Consider the following 20,627-nt stretch of genomic DNA (forward strand, 5'->3'; position numbering starts at 1 on the left):
GGCGCGGCCGCGGGGCGGTCTCGGGACAAGGCCCCGGCGCGGCCTAAGCGCGGCCCGGGCAGGCGGTGTTGTGTGGCGGCCGCGGCTCGGGGGAGCGGGGCGCGGCGGGGCCTGCGGGGAGCGGCGGCCCCGAGCCCTTCCGCTGGGCTATTGTGTGCAGGCGGAGGCGGTGGCCCGGCCCGGGTCTGCGCCGCCCGGCCCGGGGCTGCCCCTTTGTGGGCTCGGCCTCGGCCCCGCCGCGCTTTGTGCTCGGGGAGCGCCGCGGGCTCGGCGCGGCCCGAGGAAGCGGCCTGGCCCCTGCGAGCTCCCGGTGGGCCCGGCCGCTGCAGGAACGGGCTGCCGGGGTAAATGGGCCGCTGGGTGCCCCTCGCTGACGTTCCCGGGAGGGCTGCTGTCTCTTACCTAATCCCGTGAGAGCAAAGAGAGAGGGAGATTCTTGCTCCTGCTACGGCTTCCCCGTAAAAATTGAAAGGCTGAAGACCATCATGCTTTCCCCTTCTCCACGGTTTAAAAGGACGGGAGACAACAGCGTTTGTAGTGAAAGGCAAAGCATCCTAAGTATTACTTCAGGAGGAGAACCAAGTTTCTTTTCCGGTGGCGAGCTGGTGGCACTTTTATGCTCATATTAATACAATATTTCTCCAATATTCTCTTTGCACCCTCTTTTTCAACCAGCGTGGGTGAATATTGCCTTGTCTCTGTAATGAGCAGTCTACTTATAGTGCAAATAAATAGATAAAGTGATTTAATTTGTTTAACATGGCAGACGAGTGTCTTTTAGGAAGCTCATAGCTAATTGGACTAGGTCATGAAGGACGTGGGATATTCCACGCTCGGGACATAGTTTCAGTTGTCTGTTTATCTCCCTTCTAAACTGAGACTAGCACGGTGCATTCCAGAGGGGGAGGGAAAATGGAAGGGACTCTTCTCAACCCTCGTTTAATCAAGCTGGTCTGCATGATGACTTGAGGTACTGGAGTATAGGTACACTAATACAGAGGGTTTTAGGATAAAGCATGGCTCTCTGGACTAGTAATTAGTTGCAGAAAATAACTTTGGGGAGTATACCTAAAGTAAAAATTGAGTGCTAAAAATTATGGTAATTTCGGTGGAAACTGATGTTCTTAAATAGCCTTAGCCCTTTTCACTGCAGTGAAAAATCATAGAGAAAAGCACAATGATAAGACCTCTCCATCAGTGATACAGTTTTAGAAATCTGTTGTGACCCAAGAATTCTGAACCTGATGGAACAAAGGGCATTTTTGACCTGAAAATGCATGTCCAGATGAAGTAGCTTAACTGTTACTATATAATTTCTATTGATAAGGTTTTAATGCTGTAGTCTAATTAGACTGTAGTAGAGGAGCTAGCTCAGAAATTCAGTGGCTCCAGCTAAGTAGGTGTGAACTAAGGAAAGTAAATACTTTAAATAACATGAGTACTTTTCATAGTTAGGTTTGAGTAGAGTTGCTGCTCTTTGCTTAGTGTGAATTGAGAAAGAAATCCTACTTAAGTGTCAGACACCTGCCTCTAATGTGAAAAAGGGGAGCATGAGCATGTTCATGTGAAAAGCAACTCTTTGGTCTGAAAATTCAAAGAAATCAAGTAGGACAGGTTTATGAACGATGGTCTTCAGAGGAAACGTTCTGGAAGACTATGTGTGCAAGTGCTATTAGAAATATGATGTTCTTAACTTTAAGTTAGAATCACTTTGCTTTATTTTTCTTCTGTAATAGTGCTTGTAGTCTTGCAATTGTCATCTTTAAAAGCTGGACTGAGTTTTGCCAAATGGATTATTAGTGTCTTTTTTGCTTTAGCGATTATCTTATTTTTAGGAGCTAAACTAAAGCAGAGTAGTCAAGGTAAATCAATTATATTTTGAACTCTTGACATATCAAGAACTCAGTTCTGCAGTTGTAGCGCATGTAGCCAGTCTGCAGAAAGCCAAAGTGTGCACTGTGTTTGCAGCTGCTGACTGGTTACCTGAAGTCCTGGTCAGTGCTGTTGGTGCTACCTACTGCAGAAAGCAGCAGCAGTGAAATGAGGATGCTGCCAGGCTCTAGTTCATCTCCACCATCACGTGGTGTCTGAAGCTTAGGATCTCAGCTCCAAAGTTTACAGTCTTAAACGTCATGAACATTGTAGATGCAGATTTTTTTTTTCTGGATTTTTTTGCTTTTCTGTTGCTTTGATTTTTGAAGGGAAATCAGCTTTAAAAGTGAAAACTAATTGTGATTGAAAAAATAGTAAGAGGTTTTTGTTTGGTTGGTTTTTTTTTTACTTTGACAAAATACACAACAGAGACATATTGTTGCCTTAATAAAATGTTTTCAGTAACAAGAACGTTTCATTAATAAGAAAAATTTGTTGTAAGTGGATTATTCTTTTTCAAAGTGTACGTACTGTTCCCTTCCTAAACGTTCCATGTCATGATAAAAATGCAATTTTGATGTGTGTTTTCTGTGTACAGTATCACATTGTGGACTAGAAATTGGGAGATACACGTAGATACTGTGTTGTTACCATGAGCTGTTACTTCAGGTTTATCTGAGATTTCGCTGTTAGCACTTAAATGCATGTAAGCAAAGATCTTCCTAAGTTAGTGACTTGGGGTTGTTTGATATCATGCCAGGGTATGTTCAGCTGTTAATTGTACAAGGGAGTAAAGGAAGACAAACCCCAGCATTAATGCCTCATTTAATAGTCTTTAAGTTTTATGGCACTAGAGAGAGAGATTCTAATTCTGATCCAAACTGCATTCCATGTTTCTGTAATGCCCAGGACAACTATTAAAAATATATGCCTGAGTGACTGTATAAAATGGTGATTCTTTGTGTTATCATAGGAATAATGAGAGATTTGGTTACTAATTCCACAGTACTTTAATCAGATAAAGTGCTAGATAATTACAGCTAACCAAATGGTCCATTTCTGATTTTGACTTGTTTTTCTTTATAGAAGCTGAATATGAAAAGTGAGGTTGGCTGTGTTTTCAGGGAGGAAGTAAAATGTTACCTAAATGATAAAATCTGTATTTGTTCTCTTGCACCTGGAAACGAATTATAAAATTACAATGGATATATTCTAGGGCAGTTGATATAAGAAGAGCAGTAAGTTGCTCTACAGACAGTTGCTGACCTTTTCCTTTTTGGTTTGCCTTATCCAGAAACACATTTTGATCTTTTTTTGTAACAATTGATGACTTTGCTGGACATGAAGAAAAACAAGGAGAGCGTAATGATAACTTTGGCTGCTTAAAAAATTACTCATCCACTCCTTAAAAGTGAAAGAGAAGTTCTTTGAAGTGTGGTTTGTGTGGCTGGGGCGGTTTAAGCCCAGCTGGCAGCTCAGTACCATGCAGCATCTCTCTCACTTCCCCACCTGCGGGATCAAGGATAGAATTGCAAGAGTAAAAGTGAAAAAAACTTGTGGATTGAGATAAAGACAGTGTAATAGGTAAACGAAGAGCTGGACGCACAAGCAAAGCAAACCAAGGAATTCTTTCACCACTTCCCATGGGTGTTCAGCCATCCCCAGCAAAGCAGGCCTCCATCCTGCTTGGTGGTTACTTGGGGAGACAAATGCCATCACTCCAAACATCCCCCCAGCTTTACATGCTGAGCATGATGCCAGATGGTCTAGAATATCCCTTTGGTCAGCTGGGGGCACCTGTCCCGGCTGTATCCCCTCCCAGTGTGTTATTTACCCCCAGCCTCCCCACTGCTGGCGTGGTGTGAGAAGCAGGAAAGGCCATGACTCTGTGCAAGTGCTGCTCAGCAATAGCAAAACCATCTGTATTTATCAACACTGCTTCCAGCACAAGCCCAAAACACAGCCCTGTCCCAGCCACTGCAAAGAAAATGAACTCTACCCAAAGCAAAACCAGCACAGTGGCATGAAGTCTTTAAGTATTTTAAGGTTCTTTTCTAGAATTCTTGCACAGGGTACTGAACAGAGCAAAAAGTAATTTAGTCTTTAAAGAAAGACCACAGTCACTTTTCAAGGTTTATTTTTTTAGTCAAGGAGGAGCATTTAAAATGCCACACTTTTAAGAGTTACTTTCAAATACATGTTCAGATGAAGTATGTCAAAGTAAAATTGTTTGTTAAAGTTGGCTGATATGTGGATTGTCCAAAGGTTTTAACTGGAGTAGGAGTATTTTAAAACAATTTGGTGTTATACAGGAGGAAGGAAAGCTTGAAAATAAATTGCTTAAAAATGTCTAGACGTGGTGTCTAGCTTAGAAATGTACATGAGTTGAAAGGTTTATCCTTGTTGTTTCTGTTTGCTCTGTGTTGCAGATCTTTCATAAGGGAAAGTTACATGTCTTCTATATTTTACAAGGGGGGGACAACTGCAATACAAGGTTCCTAAGTTGTTTTGTAAATCTTAGTACAAGTTGCTTCATGCTGAAATGTGATGTAGGTATTAATTTGAAGTGGGGTTTAAAAGTTATTTTTTTCCTATGATTCTTTTAAAAGTCAGCGTTATTCTGAAAATATGTGGTTAGTTGTTGTTAACACGTCAGTGTTAGGAAAGGAGAAATAATAGAAGATGTAGCACTGCACAGGCTGTGGCACATCCAAGGTACAGTGTCTGTTGGGCTGCCAGTGTTGCAGTGTTGTTGCCACCAGCGTGAATGTGAAACGGAGCAGTTTCAGTCCCACGTTCAGTTGAAAACTCCCCACCTGTGAGGAGAGGGTAACTTCCCCGGTTCCCTTCCCAGGGCAGCTTGCAGCATGGAACCGGGAGGTTCAGCACTGCTGCAGGAGGTGTCACCTCCATCACTGTGGGTGATGTTAGGGCAGGCTTAGAGCTAAAAAAGGATGGCCAAGGCCCTCCATTGCCTCTTGGGTTTGGTGGCTTCCTGGGGTGCCAGGGGAAGTGCTAGGTACTTGTGCAAGACTGGTCTTGTTGAATACATTACCTGAAAGAGAAAGAAAACCAGTGGGTAAAAAGCAGACAGCACAACCACTCATTTTGGTGGCAGCCTGCTTTTGTTTGTTGCAGAAATGGTGGAATCACACTCCAGCATCCTCTGTGTGTGTGCCTGGTGTCATGGAGCCTGTATCTGGTGGGTCATTCTTCGTGCTATAGATAAACCATTTTCTTGTAGTGGTATGTGAAAGCTCTTAAGAAATACTGTAACTGAGCAGTTTTCTTAGAAATGCTATTAAAATATTTAAGAACCTTTAAAACATGGCGTGTTAGTACTTTTAAAGGTAATGACCTTAACTTGTTTCTGTAAAAATGGACTCTGATTTTTTTTTTTTTTTTGGAAACCTCATTACCTTCTGTCTTTTTTTTTTTTTTTTAAATCAACATGGGTCTGCTACAGTTTTATATTTTAATCTTCCTAAATTACCTAATGTTGTTTTGGGAATCATGTGTTAAACATGCTTTGATATGCATTTTTGTGTTGATACGTATATGACTCCACTTTAAGGTATAAAACAGAAACTTCTCGTGTTTAACTAAAGCTAGTTTATAAATTCCTCTAAAGTGGATCTTGGCCTATATTTGAGCCTTAAGTGTTGCTCCTTTCTGTTTCACAAGGTGCATGTACAGTTGTCTTGTAAAAGTTGTGAAAATGCTCTGCTCAACGAATATTTTTGTTTCTGAATGTTTATTTTTAAATGTATATGCACATGTATTTATATAAAAGTCTTTAGAGTCACAAAATGACTTTCATTCACAGGAATTTTCTCCCTTTTTGTCATGAAGGCATCAACACAGTTGGGAGTTAGTGTAGGGTTCATCTCTCTGTGGCTGATATCTGTGTGATTGCACAAGTGCATTAAGGATGTAATTTGGAGACTAGTTGCACAGGTGTGACTGGGGAATCATTTGGCTGGCAGATGTTGATGGTGTACTGTGGAATTTTAGTGTGGCTTTGTGCGGGGTCACGTCTAATTATTAGAAAGGAAATTTTACAGATAAAAAATAAGCATTCCATAATAGAAGCTGAGATGGACATTCTTCCAAAACAGCACCTGTAAAGCAGTAATTTTAAGAGCGCTTTTGTGTCTATTAAAACCAGCTGCTAACCTATAACAGTTTTGTTTTAAAATAAGGTGTTCTGTTTAAGCAAAAGTTGTTCTTCCTTCTACAATAATAATTCTTCCATGGACGTACACGTGCTCATCTACTAATGGAGTTGAGTGTAGGGAAAAAGATGATGTCATTGGAGGCTGTTCTTTAATGTGCATATGAAGAAGTAGGCTTAAGGTTGCCTATGAAACATTAAATTTTTTATTTCCTGTTTTTTGAATGCTCGATTCTCCAACCTATTCTATTTTTGTAATACTCATGTAAAAGAAAAAGGTTTAAAAGTACTGAATTTTACAGCTGTGCTTTAGACTGATTCATGGCTAAGATTTGATGTTTGAGATTCAGCACTGCAAGAGACTCAAGTTTTGATTTTGAATACGTAACAGAAGAGAGGACAATATTTTGCAGAGAAAGTGATAGGTCTTGAATTTAGAAAGTGCAGATAAAGAGAACATGAAGTAGCAGAAAGATATGTCTACTCCTGTCATTTCCAAACCATTTATAGTATCTTGTGTTTTAATTTCTGCTGTAGACTCAGGTCTGTCTTCAGAGTGATTATGATAGAATTTTAATTTTGTATGCCATGAAGCAATTCCCAAGCAATACAAATAAGTGAAATAGTGCGTGCATTTTACTTGGCATTTGAGATGTACCTGATCAGAATTTAATGGCAATAAAAGAACATGTAGTCCTCTTGCCCAAGAGCTTTCTTTTTCTGCTGAACTTAAATCACTTGCTTGAAAATCTGGGTACTTGGAGCTTCACAAAGAAGGCTGAGGGATTTTTTTTTTGGTAATACAAGGATCCCTCTAAAGAAAGGTGACTTGACTTTTCATAAAGTTGGGAAGACCTTCAGATGAGATACAATAGAAGTAGTGAGAAGGTTGTTGCCAATGTCTCCATAATTTGTCTCCTGTGTACAAAATACTGGGACGAGTAAAGGGCAGTTATCCATATGTGAGCAGGAGTTTTAATGTAAACAGTGATTGAAGTCTGATGATTGCTGACTATAAAAACTGAGATGTTAAATAATTTAACAGTGTCTTTTAGTGTTTAATGATACTTAGTTATTACTAACCTGAAGTAAATTTGAATAGGGCCTAACAGGGTTAACTTTCGTATCCTTATCAAGTCATTTCATTCCATTTTGCATTAATGTGTGAGACTCACAGCTACTTGTGGTAGTTTAAAACCTGTAAAAGGCAGGGAAGTACTTGCCTTTTATGACTCAGAAGCTCATGACAAAACAGGAACTAACCCCAGGTCTCCCCTGCCCCAGACTTTTGCTCTAGCACCACTAATCGTGGGTTTGGGTGGCTTTTTTTTTTTTTTTGAGGTTTCAAGGAATGCTCAGTCTTTTCATGCAACATGGTGGTCTGTGATGTCAGCAGCTCCACCCATTTCTGGTGTCTGCTCAGGTTGAACACTTTCTTGGAGACTGCTCTTGTTTGTGAGCTAAAGCTACATTTTAAACCTGAGGGTTTGATGAGAAGCTGTGGAACTGTTGCTCTCTGCAGCAGTGTAACCAGGCTTGGCTGCAGAGTTTTCAGTAGCCGCATTTGAGAATTTGATTAACATTTTAATAATGATTTAAAAATATTTATTATTGTGGCAATTGAATCCTCATGCAACAGTATTACAGAAGTAGTTGATTCAGAATTGATGAGTGGGGAAAAGTTAAGTCACTGAAATAGAATAGGTTTTAATGAAGGCACACGGGCTTCAAAGAATAGGTTCTAGAAACAAAAGGTATGCAGAAAATGTGAGTTTAAAGAATTGAAGTACTGAAAAGTGTGAAACCATCAGAAATGCAAATCCCATTGTAATTTTGTACTTCTTTTACTAAGGTCTTACACTGCTTAGAGTCTAAGTTTAGTGCTTTCTGATTTCTATCTGTGGTATATCAACAAAATACAAAAACCTGTGGCCCACCTTAGATTTCCACAGCTTTCCTTTTGAATTAGTATGCATAGTAGGAAAAATTTACTTCCAAAATGCAGAAATTTCCATTTTAAAAATGCAGACTCGATCTTTTACTTTTAAATGTTGTGTGTTTTATTCTCCTTGTGGTGTGTGTCTGTGATAAAGACATTCTCTTTACCAGACATTCTTCTAAATGTTCTTGTTTTCGAAGATTAAAATAATTTTTAAAAAACCTCCGGATTTGTAAAAACTCACTCAGATTGATTAGAGATTCTGTGTAGTTTAGTACTAGAAGTTCTGAAAAATTAATAATTTCTGAGGAGTTAAGAGTTAGGCTTCCAGTGCCACTAACATGTGTTATGTGATGCTGGAGGTATTTATGTGTAGGATCCATACCTGACATACCTTGTGGCACCAAGGTCTGTACTCTGGAATAAGTATCTTGATTCTCCAAGCCCTCCCCTACATATTTGCTCTCCTGAGTTTAGATTGCCATACTTTACAGAGGCTCTACTGTCATCAAGACTGCGTATAGGAATACAGAACAAATGAAGAATCCCAAGAACAAATGATTATTTAAAATGGAAATACATATGAACCTAAGCAATGAACAAGATGCAAATATCTTTATAAAAGTAGTCAATGGATGTCATCCTGTCCTGACTTCCTACAGAGGGGCTTTCTGTGTCCCAGTCGTCTCCTGTAGGGCAGTCTTTATTTGTAGGTCTCCTTGATTAGGTCTGGTTATTTTGATGGTCTGCTCCCTACTACTGTTAAGTTATGCAGGAAAATATTTAACATAAAATAGGTCTTGAATTTGAATTGGAATAGGTATCACAGAAAGACTTTGTAAGTGAAGACACATCAAAGTACAGGTACTTCTTTTGGTTAAGCCTGACTGAATTAAGGTAGGTGCTTCCATGCCACACCCTCCTCCCCGTGTCTGCCACAGACACAGGAATGGTGATGCAATATTGCGTGGCAATTACAGCATGCACTGAAGAGTATAGGGTTTGTAAAATCAGACTGAGGAAAGACACAGCCCCCAAATTGTCTCACGTGGTAGGATTTGCTGTTAATGTTTACAGAGGGGGTTGGTTATTTCTTTTCCTTTTTCCTTTTTTTTTAAATACTAATGGAGTGTAACTGTATACAGAGCCCATCTATGATGCCTTGCAGAACAATTGAGTGTTTCCTGTTTAGATACTTCTGAATGGCAGTATGTGTTAGAGCATGAAAAATAACTTGCTTTTCTCTTTGCTGCTGCTGCTGTTACTAATTCACTCTGTAGCTGATCCTTCTGTATGCCTGCTTTACTTTTTGTTGCAGCTTTGTATGTCTAGAACTTTAAAAAACGTAGTTGTCTCCCTGTGTCTGTAGATATTACTGGGTTGAATTGTTGGAGGATGATTCTGATGCAGCTCAGTTCAGTGTGCACTGTGCGCAGTGTACAGAAACTAGCTATTACTAAAAATAAAAATATTTTCCCTGTTACTTAGTTTGCATAGAGTTATCTGTATTTTCATATGAAGGTTTTTTTTATTTTCTTAGATTCTGTGGTTTCTGCCATTGTAATTTCGAGATCTGTGCCCAGACCACAGCAGGCTGCAGACAGGCACACTCCATTTGGTACCTCAGAAGGCTCCTGGGGTATAGGTGCTGGTTTGGGTCCATCCCATGGTTTATGGTGCTGCAGGGTGAGGGCAGGTCTGGGTGTCCTGTGGTAAGGAGGGCTCTGGCAATTGGCTGCCTGCTGATCCTGCCACTGGGGATACAGAGCTGGGGAACGAAGGGAAGAGAAGGCTCTTGTCAGACAGCACCACCAGGTGCAGTGCAGGAGTGTGAAGGATACAACCTGGAGCAGTGTTTCTCTGTCACCATCTTCACACCTTTCTGCTAGGTGGGATTTGGCAGTGTCACAGCAAGATATGTTACTTGCTTGTTTTTAAAAAGGAAAAAAATGGTCACGTCCAATTTGGAAGTGGTCCATGATCTTTTTAATGCAAGTGTTTGGTTTTGATTTGTATTTAAAGAGTGATTTTTCTCTGTATTTTTGTTTAGCTGTGTATAGTTTCACTAGCTAGTTTGTGGCTTTATTCCCTTTTATTACATTAGATTACCAAATACCAATAATTTTTATTTTGTTGCTTATACCAATTTATTTAATGTATTACTACATTTTCTTTTTTCACAGTGGCATTTGATTAGTTGGTTTTAATATAGCTTACATTTTCAGGAATTTCCTTGATAGTTCCTGTAGCTTTTGCTTTCTGTCCTCCTTCCTTTTCCTTCCAAGCTCAAAAGACAGGGAGAGATAAATGTCCTATTTTGGTTTATAATTTGTATGTGGTCTAAATTTACAAGGAAACCTGCTTTCTAATTTAATTCTGCATATAAGATGTGAAAGCTGGCATGTTCTCCAACTATAGAGTACAGAGTAAGTGGTCCAAACTCATGTTTTGGCTATTGATCAGACATTTTTAGTTTTCCTTTGGAACAGAATTTGGGGGTTTATCAGGTATTTTCTTAGAGCTTTGCTCCTCAGTGTGTCTTTCTTCACGAGGTTGGCGTACCGTAGCACATGGTCTCCAGTATTCTGTGCAAAGTTGGATGTTGAATCACTGACTGGAGTACAGGTTATTCACTTGTTGGAATTGATGTTCTTTGTTGCATTTAAAATTGAACGCTTCAGTCACAGTAGTTGGTTACTAATGTGATTTTGATGTGGTCATTGTATGTCTTCTATAGGACACTGTTCCTTCTTAATTTTACATCATAAAGTTGTTGGAAAGAAAATCTTGAATAGCTAGGAAACAAACCTCTCCTGGGTTGATGTTGAGTATTCCAGCATATCTTGACAGGAGAAATGGTGAGTGGTAGTGATGAGGCAGAAGTCAAACAGCACTGGCCAGACTCAAGGTTTTGCGATCAGTTAGAAATAGGTCACTCTAGTTTGGTGGGTGTAACAGTATTGATGGTGTTTACATGGTTGTGTTTGTGCGTGCATGTGCCACACATGGTGTGCTGAACTCGGAGAAGGTCTGGATGGGCACTGCCATGGCTCCATTGGTGATTGTGTGGGGTATGAGGGAACCACATGTGAGACGCATCAGAAACATGGGGCATCAAGGACTGGGGTCTCACTGCAGTGGTGGCCACAAAGACAATTCTATGGTTATATAAGTACATTGAGATTTCACTCATGATTGGGAAGTGGGGTTGGTAGGGAATGTCTTGAGGTGCAAGAAAAAAGTTACCTGCAGTTTCAGGAAGAGTGGGTCACTGCAAGGGAGTGGGAAATGCTCTAATTGTGTATGAAAAAGAGATGAACTGGACAGATCACATTTTGGCAAAGGAAATCATCATGTGTCTTGCTTCAATTTTGTGTATTTATTTTGGTCTCATTTTATAATATTTTATTACATTGGATTGATCTAGCTTTTGCTTGTTATGCAGGAAAAGAGAAGCCTTGAGGTGTCTGAAATAACATAGCATAGTTAAGGGCACCAAAGAAAACAGTGTCTGGAAGGGTTGGAAAAAATCGTAATTCATTAGTCAAAAACAGAGTGTATAGAGACTAAGTTGTATTATATAGTTGATTAATAATTTATGTCATGAACTGTCTTCTAAAACTTCTGAAGTAGGCCAACAGGTCCAGAGGCTGTGTCTGAGCAGGGGTGCTCATGTCTGTCCAGGCCTGCATTTGATCCTAACTATGCCAGGCCCTTGGGATGCAACATCTCCCAAGAACTGGGAAAGAGGAACTGAAAGACTGCAAAAGGCAAACCCTTGGGCCCTAAAATGCCTTTTAAATGAAATAGAAATAAAAAATACTAGTTTCTTTAAAAATATGGGTAATTTTTTCTGATATATTTTATGTTTAATGAGTATTTTCAACCTTTCATTTAGCTTTTGGGTTTTGACATTCTTTGGCTTGCATCACACCTTGAAAAAAGTTAACTTGTCAGTGTTTTTCACAACTTCATCCTGTTCTCATTTCCAGTGTTCTCTAACAGTCCTGTGTGTAAAAAAGCCTTATTCTCAAATACGATTGTACAGTTGAAAAAAACTGAAAGATTTTCTATTCTTTGTTGGTGTCTGTTATACATCAAGAGTGCATTTTGAATGGAAGTCCCTGAACTCAGTTAGTTTTGAAATGTTATAGAAAAAACACTTTATTGCATCACATACAGACAATGGGGATAAATAAATTTTTTTCTGTCCTTTTCTTGCTCTCTTATGAGACTTTTTCCCTTCCAGCCATTAAGATGACTGTACGGAACTTTTATGTGGGTTTTTTCCCCCAAACTAATATTCAGTTACCCTTTCAAAAGCTAACTAAAATGTTAAACTCAAGTCTAATCTATTTGATATAGGTGAAGATGTGAGAGAAGATGTGATATTTGATACGAGAAAAGTGGATGGTGCTAGGTTGAATTTGTCAAAGGTGCCCTGTATTCCAGTGAAGCGCAAATGTGATTTCTAGAATGTGTCTGGAGCTAACACCTCGGTAAGGTGAGAAGCTGAAACAGTATCAGTCTAGTCCTACTTACTGTTGTTAATTCTCTGGCACATGAGGTACACCATCTTTTTCAACTTCTGGAAACTGCTTTCCATATGCCCGTGCCTCAGCAGAGCTTTTTAAACAGTGGATTGGTTGTGCCTTCCCATTCTCACAGTATTTTGGTTCTGTGTCCGGGTCCCAAAGGCTTTGTCCCTGAGGTCTCCTCAGCGCAGCAAAGCACACGTGCAGTAGTAGCGGTAACCTGTCCAATGGCCCGTGGGTGTGCTTTGGGGACACTGCCACGGGAGGGGCAGCCTAGGGCATGTTTCACACACCTCAGAACACACTCTTAGTTTCTCAGAAGCTGTTTCTGTGCAGTTTTTCTTCAGCTTTTCTGTTCTGCTTGAAAGTTTTCTTGACTCTTACCTGGTGGGATGCTGTATATTTGCACGTTTGGGGGTGAGACTGAAGGAAGGCTTGTATCGAATGGGCAGTTTTTGTTCATAGTGATCGGGCATTATTTGCACGTGTTACAGTGCTGATACAAGTCTTCCTTGAAAAGGACTTGGGTTTCAAATAGTAGGAAAGCATTTTTTTAAAATAATTTTCTTTACAGATGCTGTAGCCTTACTTTTTATGTTACCACAACAGTTTATCTCAGTGTGGTGTTCTTTTGCCTCCACTGAAACTTGTACTTACTTCCATGATCGTCATTACATCAGCGTTCCTTAATGTCTAAGCTTTTCTGAGCTAAATGTGTTGACTTGGTTTCCAACTGCTTTATCTTTTAACTGTCCTAATTCTTTTTTAATAGTCCAAGTAGGTAATCAAATATGCCACATTGTTCTAGTTCTGTTGTTCATTTCTTTTCCTTGAGATTATGCTTTTGCTTAATTGAATAATCTTTATACAAATGGAGAAAATTCCCGTTGAATAGGACTTTATAGATCCACAGTGAAAAATGCTCATCTGAGGAATATCCTTGAAATAGGAGGAAGTGATTTTCATGTATCAGGAGAGTTTTGAATGGAATCTATAGCTTTTTAAAAGCAGTTATTTCGGGGGAAGCGGGGCGCTTTCCCCGTGCGCACGTGTGAGGCACGGCCGGCTGCTCCTCCGGATTGCGGGCATGCGGCGGGAGCTGCGTGTGCGGGGGCCGGCCGTGCCGGGCCGGGGCGCTGCCGGGCGGGAGGGGCCGGATCCCGGTTCCATGGTGGGGCGGGGCCGCATCCCGGTTCCGCGGGAAGGGCAGGGCCGGTTCCCGGTTCCACGGGCGGGGCCGGGTCGGCCCCTCCCCCGGAGGCGGGCGGGGCGGGGCCGTCCCGGACCGGCAGTGGCGGGGGAAGCTCGGGGAACCATTTTGGGGCGCGGGGCCGGAGCGCGGCCGCACATGGGGGCGGTGGGCCCCGCCCGAGGCGGTGACATCCGGGCGCGGCGCGGGGCCCGCCGTGGGTCGCGGGGGCTTCCAGCGCGGTCACTGCCCGGCCTGCGCCCCTCGCACCCAGAGCCCGTCTGTGCTGCGCGGACACGCCATGAGCTCCTCCGCGCCCCATGACGGGCAGATCTGCCTCCAGCGGGCCGTATTCCTGGAAGGGCGTCTGGTCTGCGTGCTTGCCGGGGAGTAAAACCTGCAAGGGGAAAGGTAGCGCCGTTTAAATTGCTTTATGCACAGTAGTTAAAGCTGGGCTTGTAGGAGCTGTTAAGTCGTGTCCCGCGAGAGATCTCGGTAGCCTGTGCGTGTCACCTTCCCCAGAACAGTGTCGAGAATGCTTTTAGCAACAGGTCGCTGCGTTCTGATGTTACCAAGAACAGTTTTCCTTGATTTAGAACTAGGAAGTCTTAAGATGCGTTTTCCTCTTTTCACTGTTCCTGTTGGTTAAATTTTTTCAAATACGTACCGTCTTTTTGATAATTGGAGTTAAAGGAACTTGAAAATGACACCTTAGCGTTCCTTAGTTTGTCGCTGTTGCTTAGAGACTTGTTCCTAGTGTGTGCAAATAAAGACAATGTAATAGCAAATATTGCATATAGGGGGTTTTACCTGTAGTAAGGGGTTTGTAACTAAAAATATCTTTAAACTTTATTTCCAGTTCTGTAGTTGGTTTTCCTTGGTTTGTAATTGTATAGTTTTTATAGTTTGGTGGTTTACATGTATTCCACTGTTGAAACCTTTACTTGTGATTAACTTGTAACTTTTGTGATAGCCACGAAAGATGTATTATTCATCTTTGTTTTAACAAGAGTGATGAAAATGTAGGCTTTGGGCAAGTTTAGGCTTGGTAAATTACAGTTTGTAGCCTTATCCAGTTTCTTTCTTGCATGCTGATCTCAGTGGTCTGGTTCAGAGATTCCTGCTCGTTTTCATTCCCTGCTCCTGTGAGTGTTGTGGAAGGTGTGTGTGAAGGCTGCTCACACAGGAGTGCTGGTAACACAGTTCTGTTCTCCAGTGCTTCCATAGCTTAGAAAGCTCAAGTGGGAAGTGGCATCTGTGTGCAAGGTCTTTCACAGAGTTTGTAGGTTGCTTCATTTAACTGTTGCACGGGCTCAGTGAGGTGTAATTAAAGACAGCAGAGCTCACCCAGCTCGTCAGGCTGCCCAGGGAACTGGTCTGACGCAGTGGTTTTCACCAGCGTTATCTGCAGGTTACAGGGGATCCCTGGATCAGGATGCATAGGGTCAGGCAAGAGGAAGCACACATAGACTTTTTTGAAACGTGTGTGTTTGCAATATTTAAAGGGAAACACTTTCAGAATTTTACATATAAATATTCTCGTGATTGCCAAGCTTTTCCCAAGTGAACAGTGTGATCAGCATTGGTTCTCCTGTCCGATGGTTTGTTCTGGAGCACAGAACTGGAGGGTGCCCCCCATGTGCAGGTGCTGGGGACACAGAGCAGTGCAGTTGGCAGAGGCCTTGCTGCTCAAATCCCCTCAGTGGTGCAGCATCACTTCCCCAGGACACATGCTTGATTTGTCACAGACACCCTAAACTTCTCATCTAAGCTGGAATGCCTCACAGTGGGAAGATGCAGCCAAAAGACACAAACATTCTTGTCATATCTCTACGGTATCAGTTATGGCCCAGCACTGAAAACTGCTGCGTGGGGCTTTTTCCCAAGGATGGGAATTGGGTATTTCTAGACCACCAAGCCTGTGATGGAGTAAGACCGTTTGGTGGGCTGAGAAAATGCTGTCAGTGGGCTTGTGAGATTCATAAAATCAGTGACTGAATATCGAATCTTAGACACTCATGCTTTTCTAGCTCTGGGGAGAGGTACTTCTGTAGAGGAATTTGGACGTGTCTGTCATTACTTTTTGAATGTCAAGGACTAAGTCATTTTGGAAGTTGGAATCTCGTAGTTCCTCTGCTTTGTGCCCTGAACAGTGCATGTCTTGCAAAAGCATGCACAGTATGCTGCTCTGAGCTGTCTGGTCCAAGTATGAGTAAGTTTGTGGGTGAAATGATGCTAAATATGGGAAGCTTGCCTATTGCCTAATATTCCCATGTCAAATAGCAAGGAGATTAAAGATGAGGTTTATTTTGAGAGCTTTATACGTACGTGACAGTTCCAGAGCTGGTTGTACTTGCAGAGAGGCACTTAGGGTGGCTGAGAATTGTACTGTGTAACAGAAGCCAATTTTGGATAGCATTTTATTTAACTGCCCTTTACCTACAAAGGTATGGTTTATTTTTTCAAAACTGTGTTTATTTTTTCAGATAGTGCTCGTAATTCCTTCTGCACAAGAAGGAGGACAGTTAGGAGTGCAGGAAAACATAACATGTTAAGAAATATGGTACTTGTTCCACATCTGTGGAATGCTTTGAGTAAGCTGTTTGGTCGGACAGCTGTCACCTTTGTCTGGGGACATTGGAAAGGACAGAACTTCAGTGGGAGCTCCACTGAACATAGAACTTCATCAAGAGAGCCTTTCCAAGAGACTGTAAATGCCTCAGTATTTCCGTGGTAAAATGAATTCTCAAATTCAACAAGTGAAGTTTGAATTTTTAGTCTTATTTGGGAAATTAAATAAAATAATTGCTTTGGGGTTTTTTTCTGGTAACCTCACAAATGGTTTTGGTTCAGAAAGCTGAAGTAGTGGATGTGCTTTACGAGCTGTGGGCCTCAGTAGCAGAGTAATGAAAATGAAGAGTCACTGTCCTATCCTGGGAAAAAAGCAGGGTATAGTAATTGTCTGTGTTTTTCAGCTTTTAAAAAAAAAATTATACTGTAAACATGATTACTGAGAACGTCATTATCCAGAAGATAGTTTTTTTCATCAAAAATGCCTCGTTTCTCATACACAGCAGCTTAGAATTGTTCTATACACAGAGTTGATACACAGAAGTGATCTGCATGAAGCATTTCATAACTGCAATTTCAAAAAAACAAACCAGCAATAAAAAACTTACTATTTTTAGTCTTTCTTTACTCCTCTCCCTTGCAGCTTCCAGTCGGTAAATTCCACTTCAGAACAATGAGCAGAACTTCCTCACTTGTTCAGTTTCCATGTCGTGCAAGTGTACATATGCATACAGCTGATCTACTCATAAGATATATGCAGTTTGTATTACATGGGGGGTTTTTTTGCTTTCATTTGTATCTTATTTTCTCTTGAAGCTTCTTTGTAAGTCAAGAAATCCTGTGTGCAGAGGCAATGAAACATGGTTAGATCTGAATTGTTTTTCCTCTGTTCTGTTGCAGAAATGAGCCGTCAGACCGCTACAGCACTACCCACGGGTACTTCCAAGTGCACGCCATCACAGAGGGTGCCTGCGCTGACGGGCACCACAGCTTCCAACAATGACTTGGCCAGTCTCTTTGAGTGTCCTGTGTGCTTTGACTATGTGCTGCCACCGATTCTGCAATGTCAGAGTGGCCATCTGGTCTGTAGCAACTGTCGCCCCAAACTCACGTGCTGCCCCACTTGCCGAGGCCCGCTGGGCTCCATCCGTAACCTGGCTATGGAGAAAGTTGCCAATTCCGTACTCTTCCCATGTAAATATGCCTCTTCTGGCTGCGAGATAACTTTGCCACACACAGAAAAAGCAGACCATGAGGAGCTGTGTGAGTTTAGGCCTTACTCCTGTCCCTGTCCCGGTGCTTCATGTAAATGGCAAGGCTCTCTGGATGCTGTAATGCCACATCTGATGCATCAGCATAAGTCAATTACAACGCTGCAGGGAGAAGATATAGTGTTCCTGGCCACGGACATTAATCTTCCTGGTGCTGTTGACTGGGTTATGATGCAGTCTTGTTTTGGCTTTCATTTCATGCTAGTGTTGGAGAAACAGGAAAAATATGATGGTCACCAGCAGTTCTTTGCAATTGTACAGCTGATAGGAACACGCAAGCAAGCAGAAAACTTTGCTTATCGACTCGAGCTAAATGGGCATAGGCGGCGATTGACTTGGGAAGCAACTCCTCGATCCATTCATGAGGGAATTGCAACAGCCATTATGAATAGTGACTGTCTAGTCTTTGACACCAGCATTGCACAGCTCTTTGCAGAAAATGGCAATTTAGGCATCAACGTAACTATATCCATGTGTTGAAATGGCAATCAAACCTCTTCAGGCCAGTGTTTAAAACCGTTGCATTTAATTTAGCAGAAATAGGGTAACCATCTTTGACTGTCAGACAAATTATTTGGTAGATGGAGGGTAGACATAAATGAAGGTAAATAAAAGGAAAGGCTGTTAAATTACAGGAAGCAGTTGCATGTAGTAACTAATATATTTAAAATAAGTCAACAGTAAACCACTGAATATATATATACACCCAAAATGGGCATCTTTTGTATTAAGAATTGATTCTACAGGAAATGTTGTAAAATAATTCTAAAAACTTGTTTGTAGATTGATTGTACTGTTGAAAAGGATACTGTTTCGTGTTTTTGTTTGTGTTTTTTTCCTCCCCTTTTGACTGACAAGCCATGTTGAGCGGTCTGGTCTCTGGCCGCTGCTTCCCTTCCTCCTCCCCACCCCCCCTTTGTAAGTCACTACATAGTATTGCTGCTGTTTGTGTATATTTTTTGTGTATTTGCTAATTTTTATTAACTTCTAGTTTTTCATTAAATAAATATGACTTTCTTTTCTGTAATTCAGGTTTTTCTCTTTTTTGTATCTTTTTAAAATTAATTACAGGTGTCATCTTTTGATATGCATAATTGCTATGGTAAAACTTATATTTCTGTATGTTTGGTAAATTTTGTCTCTTTCCAGTAGTCAATTCATTGGTGATACTGTTCTTAATTGAGCTATTTGTGAATGTACTGAACTCGAAAGGAGTGCTTATGTTCAAAGATGTCAGGAAAGACAGCTCCTTTAAAAACAGGTCTAGATGTTGTTGTACTTTGAGTTATCTTCTAACAAAAGTGAACAATTATTAAGAACTTTCCGAATTAAAAAAAAAATTCACATTTCAAATTTAGAGATGCTTAGAAATTTGATTGCATCCTTGTATTTGTTGGTTTGCAGTACAAAGAAAGTCTTGTATTACACAGTATTTGTAATTATAAAAGCAGACCATTTGTTTAAAAAAAAAAAGGCAGTCAGAGTGAGATGTTTTCAGTCTTTTTATATTTGTCATTAAAAGATTACCTGGCAAATGAAAAAAAACAGCCAACTTCTGCTTTTTGCTTTAGCTCAAAGTTTGACACAGTGATGCTCTTGCTCAGTTTCTTGTCTTCATGTCTTTTGGTTGTTACTAAAGTAACTGTCTGGAACTGACTTTTGTATATCATTTTGGTGACATGATCCACATGACAATGCAGATAAATAAATCTCTTCCAGGTGTGACTGACCAGCCCTAAAGGCTTTGGAAGGATACTGGGCTGTATGTGCAAACCTGAACCATGAATGTAAACGGGATTTGTGTTACAAAACAGACACAGACGAGCAGGGGCAAAGCTGTTCCATCTTGAGCTGTTGGAAGGAAATCTTTGTCAAACCGAGTGGTAGCAGATGTGTTGGGGAGTTGGTCTGGCTATTAACTACTTTTGTAACACATTAAAATACAGTTTATTTCCTGTGCACTGTCTTAACCTTCTTATCAGAAGTTGATCTGTTAAGACAACTCTAGTTCTTATTTTTGATGCATGATGAGGTAAGTAGTTCTACAGGTAAGGAACATAAAATCCATTGGGCTGGATTATTATACTACAGAAATAGCTTCATGTAATAAAAGTTTCACTCTTAAAATTTGATACTTAGGCTGTTTGAACTGTGCACAGATGTAATTTAAAAGATGTACTGGTACCTTGTGGCAGTAGATAAATGCTTCCGAAACTCGTTGCAATCTAGCATTTTTTTCCTTTTGAATATACAGCCAACTGTTTGCAGTTTTCTAAATTCAGTAATTATTCTCACCTAATTAAGCTTGTCTGCATTTACCTCTAGTTTGTCTTTAACAGAAAGTTGGCTAAATACCCTTTTTAGAGGAGCCCACATCTCCCTTGCTCGCTGGTGCCTGGCTGGCTGGGCTATTCCAGCTCTGGTTTTGTTTAGGGAACATAGTGGAGAAGCTGTGTGGAGCCTCTGACCCTGCCCTGAGAGGCTGGGGCTGTGTGGGGCTGGTCACTGCTGCTGCTTCTGTTTGGGAGGGTTCAGCTTGGGCCATGTCCCCAGGAGCACTGTCTCCCTTGAACCCTTGTGCTGAGCCGCAGTGATTCGACTGAGGTACAGTGGGCTGAAGGTCAGGGCTGTGCTCTGGAAGGGGCCTTCAGGAAGGGCCTTTGCAGTGAGCTGTAGAAAGCTGCCTGGTGTGCTCAAGACAGGTTGGTTCATGTTTCACAGAGGACAAGATCTGTAGCATAACTACTGTATGCTGACTTACTGTAATGTAAATTAGTATTGCTCCATTTGGTGTTAAATAATTGTATAAAACCTTTGCTATCCATCATCAGATGGAATGATGAAATTACCCTTCGGCCCAGATCCTCAAAAGTATTAGAAGCCTAATTCAGTGGATCTCCTCTAAAGAGTGTGAGGATCTGGTAAGTCAACTACACTGTTATATGTGAAAAAAGAAACCATGCTAGAAATCTGTACAGTTTACTACCTTATCTAAAATAAACGCTGTATTAAAGCCTGGTATTGTCTTAACATTAGCTATTTATTTTAGAAAGTGTTGTTTTACTTTGCTGTATTG

At 41.1% G+C, this 20,627-nt stretch overlaps 1 protein-coding gene across 3 annotated transcripts in view; it reads left to right on the forward strand.

The window, feature by feature from the left end:
• Positions 1–20,570, forward strand: part of SIAH1 (siah E3 ubiquitin protein ligase 1) — a 21,455-nt gene extending 885 nt beyond the window's left edge. Inside the window, exons 1-2 of one of the 3 annotated variants that reach the window (XM_042027550.1) lie at positions 12,466–12,489; positions 17,181–20,570. In XM_042027550.1, coding sequence (XP_041883484.1) covers positions 17,183–18,031 — 849 coding nt within the window. In that variant the 5' untranslated portion in view covers positions 12,466–12,489; positions 17,181–17,182 and the 3' untranslated portion in view covers positions 18,032–20,570. Of the gene's footprint in view, positions 1–12,465; positions 12,490–13,792; positions 14,121–17,180 lie in introns of those variants that run through there. The other 2 variants (XM_042027549.1, XM_042027548.1) reach the window with 2 other exon arrangements.
• Positions 20,571–20,627: the final 57 nt, after the last annotated feature.

The sequence above is a fragment of the Corvus kubaryi genome, unplaced genomic scaffold (genome assembly GCF_017639235.1).
Source record: "Corvus kubaryi isolate FWS band 111438036 unplaced genomic scaffold, C.kubaryi_AGA036_p1.0 37300, whole genome shotgun sequence".
Taxonomy (NCBI): Eukaryota; Metazoa; Chordata; class Aves; order Passeriformes; family Corvidae; genus Corvus; species Corvus kubaryi.